The sequence below is a fragment of the Mytilus californianus genome, unplaced genomic scaffold (genome assembly GCF_021869535.1).
Source record: "Mytilus californianus isolate M0D057914Y unplaced genomic scaffold, xbMytCali1.0.p SCAF_3, whole genome shotgun sequence".
NCBI lineage: Eukaryota > Metazoa > Mollusca > Bivalvia > Mytilida > Mytilidae > Mytilus > Mytilus californianus.
This window is the reverse complement of record NW_026262679.1, coordinates 42,540,564-42,549,372: the sequence shown is the minus strand read 5'-3', so window position 1 is coordinate 42,549,372 and position 8,809 is coordinate 42,540,564. Positions and strand designations below refer to the sequence as shown.

Below are 8,809 nucleotides of genomic sequence, written 5' to 3'. Positions count from 1 at the left end.
CAAAATAATCAATTTATTGATTAGGAAAATTCTATTAATATCTTTTCATTCATCTGCCTTTTTTATCTTGTCAAACCCTTTGATACAGGTTTCTGTGCCATCACCGCTTTAATCAGTCAATTACTTCCCCTGCATTTGACAGAAAGTGTGATGACAGAGCTTACAGATAGATTTAATTATGTTTACAGTTGTGATCTTGATGTCAACGTTCAGATCAAAATGTATTCAATTACTCATACTTTATTTTAACAAAAATTCACACTATTATCAAGGAAATCTTACATTTCAAGGGTTTTCTTTGAAGGGTTGCCTGGGTGCAGGAACTAGATTCTCTGTGTATTGAAATAAAAAAGAACACTGTTAAATTTGAAAAAAAAGGTGATTGCGGTACTTAATTTGATTACTTAATTTACAATGAAAACATTTTAGATTAAAAAAAAATATTTAGCACATTTACTATAATCAATATATTTTTGTCTATATCATGTAATTAAAAGTAAATAAACAAAAGTTGCACAGCATAGGTATAGATTTGATTATTAAATTATTCAGAGACATATATAGTACCTGAGATTGGCAAGTAGAAACAATATCATGTGTAATCCCTTTCCCAGTATTACCAGATTGCTAAAGATATATACCATATATGTACTTATAAGTTGCAAGTTATAAAGTTAGATAACTTTTCATTTTTTTTTTAAGTGACTTGACTGTAACTGTTGCTCTCCACCTATTGCAGTTCATTTAAAATTCTGACTCAATTGCAATTTGTTTTTTTGATCAAACTTAACTGTTCAACTAGTACTGCTAGTCAGAAATTTTTACCAACTGCTGAAGAGAACCACACTGGAGTCATCAAAGTGCAAGATGATAAAATAAAGCATACTTACAATCTTATAAGACTTTAATTTACTTCTTTGATATTTTGAAAATGAAGCTAAAAATTTCTTTACATATTGTTTTTGTAAAGAGTCATTTGAAAGGTGATATGTAGTAATTTTTGAATTGATATGAAAATGTCCAGTTTAGCTTTCATACAATTATTCTTTTAAAAAGTCTTCTATATTCATAAGAATTAGACATCAGTTTGAATTTAAACATGTCATGCATGTTATGTTCAGTAAAATATGTATGAAGTTACAATATGTCATTCAATGTATGATGTTAATAAATTTCCAAACCATTGAAAAAAGGGTGGGGGGGGGGGTATTGATCTCATCTCCCTTTAAAACTTCATCCTAACATATTTAAGCTTAAGGCTTAAATTAAAATATTGTTTGTTTGCAGTTTACCGACCGACCTTCGAAAATCCGCCCGACTGTGAACATTTTATTGCTTTTAATTTGAAGAAATTATTTTTAATACTTCTATTGACCCGATCCGGAATTTCGGGTCGTTTCCAGTATTGATTTCGAGTCTAGGTCAATTACATGTTTGAAGACCGGTTTTTCTTCCCTTCCTGTCAACCGTTCATCGGACCCTTTAATGGTAAAGCACATGGAGATTGTCTACAGGTATCCACGAAGTCATAGAGGAGTACCTTATTCTGTCGTCTTCTGTCAATTTTAAGACAAATAATACACAGAAAAGTTTCATAGTAAACTGTTTATACTGATTCAGGAAGAATTGCACACGGAATGATGTCTTCGATGATATCATTGACGATGATGCAGCCATAAAACCGACACGATAACCGTTTCTGTCTCAAACAAATCGGATACAGAATCTTTTGAGACTGACTTTATGGAACCAATTTCAGTGGTTCAACAATTCGACAGCAGCCTGAAGTATGCCATATTTTCTTTAAATCGTCGTGAAGACGACAAAGATGAAACCACTCCTCCGTGACTTCATGGATACCTGTAAACACGCCTGTACGGTGGAAGGACGCATTTGAAATGTTTGAAGCCACACAAACTACACAAAGATGTAGAGAAAATGAATGGTTGGCTTGAGAAATAAACATATTCTCTCTGTATCAAATCTATCTTCGATTGCAATGAGTATGCTCCTTTAGGATAAGGGGGGCTGTCCCACTCATTGCAATTATTCTCTCTCTTACAATATTAATTATACCCAAACTGTGAATTGAATTGAAATATGTCCTTAGCTAGGAGCTATGCTGCCAATATTTTTATGCAGTCAAAACATTTCAGTACAGACCATTTACTTTTAATGGGGTGCTATTGATTTCACCCCAAAGTTTGTCTATAAATTTTTGTTTGTTTTAATTAAAGCCTGGCATCAACATATCTTTCCAAATATAACCTTTATAACAGTCAGATGTCTAATATATTTTTTTTAAGTTGTCTTTTTTTTCAATTGAGGAAGATTCAATTGTTGATTTTTTTTAACACACTCCTAAATTGTCTTTTGAATCTTTAATATCTACATTTTTCTGATGCAAATACTCTACTCATGAAAACATTCTAGTAAAGATGCATATATGTCAGTGAATATGTTTCTTTACAACAATTCTAGTCATTCCTTGTTTATAAGTGTTCCAGTATTTCATAATACCATAAATTTATGTCATAAATTGTATAATGACACCATGTTAAGTTTCAGTTTTGGTTAAAAAGGTGTTTACCTGAAAATGCCTGTTCATTTCATGTTGGTTTTCAGTGTTTGTTGTTTTGAAATGTTTTTTTCTTGACAAGAAACTTGGTTTGTGTTAAACTGCTTGTTTAAACTTTATTCTGGCTGATAAAATAAAATATTTTTCCTACCTACCGACCCTGCAGTCTGAAGGTACAGTCGGAAAACTGCAAACAAACATATTTTTAAGGTTGGCCTAAAGTATGTTTCACCAAGTATTTTTAGATATGAATTTGATGAAAGCTTTGTAGTATGCATAGAAAAAACCCATTTAAGACGAATTAATTCCAAAATTAAAATTTGGAATTTTTTTTTGCATTTCAAAAATTATAAATTACTACCTAACATCTATCGAATGACTTTTACCATAAAGATATTGATAGACTTTTTTTAGCAAAGTTTTCATATTTGCAATGAAGTGGAATTGAAGTCTTATAGGATTGTAAGTATGCTTTATTTTATCACGTTGGACTACGATGACTTGACTGGTTTTCTACAGCAGTTGGTTAAGATTTCTGACCAGATTAACAGTTTGGTTTGATAAAACAAATTTCAATTTGGTCAGAATTTTGAATGAACTGCAATTGGTAAAGAGCAACACTTAAAGTCAAGTCACAGTAATGTAAAAATGCCTGCTAAGTTAGGTGTGAAATTATCATTATGTAAAAATAAGGATATGTGGTATGGTTGCCAATGAGACAACTATTGACCAGAGTTCAAATGAAGTGAATGTAAGCAATTATAGGCAACTGTACAGCCTTATGCAATAATAAGAAAGATAATTTTCCAAATATTGTTGTACGAGAATATAAAGAATTGCAACATTTTAGCATAGCCTATCATGCCAACCTGGTATATTAGAATGTATTATATTATGATATTCAGGAATGATAAAATTACATGTCATCTGCCACAAGTTTCTATGGCATCATCTTTTATCTATGCATAAGTGAACTTCTTTTTGTGTCAGCTTTTGTCAAAATGTACCCAACATTTAAATCATGCCCATGTATAAGCTCTGGGCTTTGTGAGCTGTTGCCATCACTTAGTGTCCTTTTTGCCTCCATCATCATCATAGTCAGGATAGTAGTCCATTGTCTTAAAATTTTTTCAAAATTTTCCCCTCTGAACATTGGACCAAATTCAACCAAACTTGTTTTTTTGAAATAAGACTGCCACTTGGATTGTCAGTAATTGTTTTGGTTCCTAGTGTTAAATTTAATGACGTTAATGAAATAAAGTTACTTGCTATAAACTTGACTATTTGTAGTGGTACACTGGAAGGAGAGAGACAGAGACCAAGTTACCAAGAACTTCTGAATGATCCAATGTTAAAGTTCTCTGGTGCTTACCAGGAAGGTCATTCTGACCTTTATGTGACCTGTAGGATTTACTCAGATGGGCGACCTTTGTCACTGGCCGTTAGCACATCATACAAAGCTTTTAGTACCAGGTGGAAGTAAGTTCTGTATAAATAATTACTGACCATTTTTTCCTTAGGGATTTTTTTTTTTATATTGATGCAAAGTTGCATGTATATCATGTATATGTTAAAGTTCATATCAGTAGTTTCAAATATTATGTTGATCAACATAATACAAGTCTTTTCTCTTATCATGCTTATTGATGTAAAATTGTTTGATAAAATATTTAATGATGTGAAGTTTATGAACAATTACTAATTCAACAGATATTTAAATGATTATTTTTCGGGGGTTAACACTGACCAAAAAAGAAAAAAAGGGAAGGAAAATTATTTGACAAGCATTAGTATAATAATAAGGATATGTGGTATGATTCATGATTGGTATTAAATATTTTTTTTGCATTATTCTTTGTGAGAAGATTTGTTTTAAACTTATACATTTATTTTAGTTGGAATGAGTGGATCACACTGCCATTGAAGTTTAGCGACTTACCAAGGAATGCTATGATGGCTATGACAATATGGGACATCTATGGTACAAACAAAGCTATACCGGTAGGGGGAACAGCCATCAGTCTGTTTGGAAAAAGAGGGTAGGATAACACTAATTACACCAATTACTTAAATGTTCAGCTGGAGTCTCCAGATATTATTTTGTATATATTGATAAATTTCACGAATTTATATTTCTAAAATTTTGAACAAGTAAGTTCTTAATTAACAAAACCATATTGATTCATATCCTGATAGATGTCAGATTGATTTATTGAATCAGCACCATATTAATCTTAGCATCTTAGTTTTATTTACATATTACATTCATTTAATGGCACTGATACAAAGTAAAACTGTAAAAGAATTTCCGTGAAATATTTAAGTAAAACAAGAAAATGCAAAGGCAGCAATGGAAAAAAATATCGTAGGTAAAAAAAGACTGACAAAAGAAGGAAGATGGAAGATAAACAATAGTTTATAAACAATGCACAGAAAACTAAATATTGAATAAGGTAAACACCACAAAAGACCAGGGGTGAACTCAGGTGCTAACAGTGTTTTTATCTAGAGATATTTTGAATTATAGGGGATTAACTGATAGGTTGGTGATAATTAATTTTTGAGGATGGGCCTTAAAGAAAATAAAAGCAGGCACCGAAACATGTAGATCAATAAATTTTTTGCAGCAGTCCCTAAAGTGTTGTTGTTATAAAACTTTTCACATTTTATGTGCTTTATCATAACGACCCTGCATACCCGAGGTATCCACTTCAGGGACTCTACCTTACTACAGATTTACCAGGCGTTGGTTCACTTTCGTTTGTAATTTATTATTTTTTATCATGAACCCCTGCATTCCTTTTGGAACCGCTGTTACCAGCAGCGCTGACCTTCCCAGCCACCCGCAGCTACAAACCAAGGAAACAAGGAAGATTAGTGCCATCCAAATAAACAAAGGAAAAAGGATCAAAGACTGTTTTACCTCTGTCTATCCGTCCATCCGTCTGTCCGTCCGTCCCATGAATATTTTTCGTCGCATTTTTCTCAGGAACTACATCTTAAGGATTTCTGAAATTTGGTTTCAGGCTTTATATAAGTCAGCTGTGCCGTGTGATGCGTTTTCAGATTCATCACTCAACAACTTCCTGTTTACCGGACACTTACATATTTTATTTTAAATGAACTATTGTGTAATTAAATTTCATCATAATTTATTATAACTTAATTGTGAAATAAACATTTTCCAAACCAGCAGCTGTCATACACTTCAAAGCATTCCCAACGTGATTGGAAGTAGTACCTCTGGCCAAGTGAAGCCAGTCGAAATGGTACGGAATTGCAAGTCAAGTGCCGTTCAAATTTGGGTTTAACACAAACTGTACACAGCCGGACAATAACTTATTATATATTTTAGTTCCATTTTGTAAGATGACAAACATGTATTCATTCAACAAACATTTAAATTTCAATGACATTCACATTTTATTCAACATTCTTGTTCAAGTTTACTTCCATACATGTATATTTTCACTTTCTATTCATACTCACCATGGTTACATTGTGACGTAATTTATGCATACCCAATTTTGTACTTTAGGCACAAATTTCTTTATTGTTTTTATCCTGATGACGGTGCCCTAGGCACATATAGATCAATAAATTTTCTGCAGCAGTCCCTAAAGTGTTGTTGTTATAAGACTTTTTACAAAATAAAGGGAATTTCAAAGTTTGGTGTCTTAATGCATGAAGCTAATTTGCGTGGACCCGCTACTAGGTAAAACACTTCCTCTGGAAAGATACCGGTAAGATAGTTGTAAAATATTTATATTTAAAAACCTGATATGTCTGTAGTGATAATTTTTTAAAATTTTTTCAGAACTTTTAGAAAGGGTATGATAGATTTAAAAGTATGGCCAAATGTAGAAGCTGATCCACAGAACCATTCTACCACTCCTGGTAATACCAAGGATACAAATGATCAAATGAGTCGTCTGGCAAAGGTAAATAACTTAACCCCTCCCTGTTTAAGCTATCAAAAGAAACTACCATGACTACATGTAGCTAAACAGAAATGATTGAGACCTGACATGCTAACGTAAAACATTTGTCAGTTGTCTCTGTTGTAGGATGACCATTCCAAAATTTATTTTAGCATGTTGAGTAAGAAATTTAGATTTTGTAGCATGTTTTTTGTTATTATATTTTTTTTTTTCTATTTACAATTTTTGTTTGGTCTACAGTGGTTGATTTTTTTGAAATGATATTAATTATTATAAAGAATTGAATTTTGTCATTAATTTCCTTTCTAGTGCTACAGAAGACATGTCCTGACACATAGCATAATTGTTTATTTTATTCACTTCTTATTTTAAAGTTAAGTAAGAAACACAGAGATGGACACATGGTGAAAGTTGATTGGTTGGATAGACTTACATTTCGTGAAATAGAACTGATCAACGAGAAGCAGAAACGGGACTCTAACTTTATGTATCTGATGATAGAGTTTCCATATGTCCATTACAATGATCTGCAGTATACTGTGATCTACTTTGAGAAGGTGAGGTCAATAGTTGTCTCCCTGTAATGTATCTGATGATAGAGTTTCCATATGTCAATTACAATGATCTGCAGTATACTGTGATCTACTTTGAGAAGGTGAGGTCAATAGTTGTCTCCCTGTAATGTATCTGATGATAGAGTTTCCATATGTCCATTACAATGATCTGCAGTATACTGTGATCTACTTTGAGAAGGTGAGGTCAATAGTTGTCTCCCTGTAATGTATCTGATGATAGAGTTTCCATATGTCCATTACAATGATCTGCAGTATACTGTGATCTACTTTGAGAAGGTGAGGTCAACAGTTGTCTCCCTGTAATGTATCTGATTATAAAGTTTCCATATGTCCATTACAATGATCTGCAGTATACTGTGATCTACTTTGAGAAGGTGAGGTCAACAGTTGTCTCCCTGTTATACATGTATATACTGCTACTATTGGTTATTTTGAAAAAATATCTTTGTATGATAATCTGATTGTTTTTGATTCTTTAGTGATGGTAAGTTAAATACATTTGGAGACATAATGTGATACATTAAAACAATTTCTGAATGAAAATGTATAGTCATGTTTCATTGGTAACAAATAATGTTTTTGTGTAAATAAATCGGTCAGAAATCAAAAAAAGTAATTCTGACATGATGTGCTGCTATCGCTTTGAAACAACAGCGTGATAAAATTCTCGATATATCTATATTTAGCACAGTATTCACTCTTGCTGCTAAGGCTTAGGATTAAAAATTAAATATAAAAGCCCAGGCTATGTAAAAATTTATCTATGGATTGCATGAATTATTTCTTAAATATATACCCACACTAGTGTGAAAAGTGTCATTGGTTGCTGTCTTGTTCAAATACTGTGGATTTCATTATTATTCGTTGGATACCAATTTTCGTGGATTTTGTGGGTATAGGTAAACCATGAATTCAAATGTTCAACAGGGGGCCTCGGTGGTCGAGTGGTCTAAGTAGTTACTACTGTAATCACTAGCCAGTCAACACTGAGGTTGTGAGTTCGAACCCCGGGTGCACTCGACTCCAATCTTAATTGACTAAGATTGTCAGTTTTCCTATTGAAGGTTGGTGGTTTTCTCCGGGCACTCCGCCTTCCTCCACCAATAAAAACTGGCCGCCACGAAATAGCCCAAAAGCAGTGCTTAAAAGTGGCGTTAAAACACCAAAAATCAAATCAAATTAAATATTCAACAAAGTAGAAATTTTACGAATCTTTGAATGTAGACTATCAAAATTAAGAAATCAAATATCCATGAAAAAACAAGTTTTCCTCAATCCACGAAAATTGGTATCCACCAAAGTAAATGAATCCACAGTATACCACATATCTTTTATTCGAACATATGCATATGCTAGTGTTTCCTGCTGGCAGTACTAGTATGATGCTTCTGTTACTAGATTTATCTGCTTGTCTATTCATTCTATTTATTTTGTGGTATTTAACACATCCACCTTTTCCATGTGACATCTGGATCTTTTCTATTTATTTATACATGTAGAACACCTTTTATTACCAATGAAACAGGACTTTTAAGCTGTAATTATTTCATTTTTTTCATATTTTCTGTCAACATATATATAAAAGAAAAATAATACTTTGTCCTTGTAATAAAAAGAAGGGACATACTAGCTAAACAGTTATGCACAAATGTTTTGTTAGCTTGTTGTCTGTTAGAAATTTACCAAAAAATTCGTTTGTCTCATACTAATACATA

At 32.4% G+C, this 8,809-nt stretch overlaps 1 protein-coding gene across 5 annotated transcripts in view; it reads left to right on the top strand.

Annotated features, from left to right (window-relative positions):
* Positions 1-122: 122 nt before the first annotated feature.
* LOC127734602 (phosphatidylinositol 3-kinase catalytic subunit type 3-like) overlaps positions 123-8,809 on the top strand; it is a 123,842-nt gene continuing 115,155 nt past the window's right edge. For all 5 annotated transcript variants that reach the window (XM_052244558.1, XM_052244561.1, XM_052244560.1 and 2 more), the window contains exons 1-5: positions 123-221; positions 3,869-4,057; positions 4,474-4,617; positions 6,396-6,519; positions 6,894-7,076. In XM_052244558.1, coding sequence (XP_052100518.1) covers positions 151-221; positions 3,869-4,057; positions 4,474-4,617; positions 6,396-6,519; positions 6,894-7,076 — 711 coding nt within the window. In that variant the 5' untranslated portion in view covers positions 123-150. The remainder of the gene's footprint in view (positions 222-3,868; positions 4,058-4,473; positions 4,618-6,395; positions 6,520-6,893; positions 7,077-8,809) is intronic.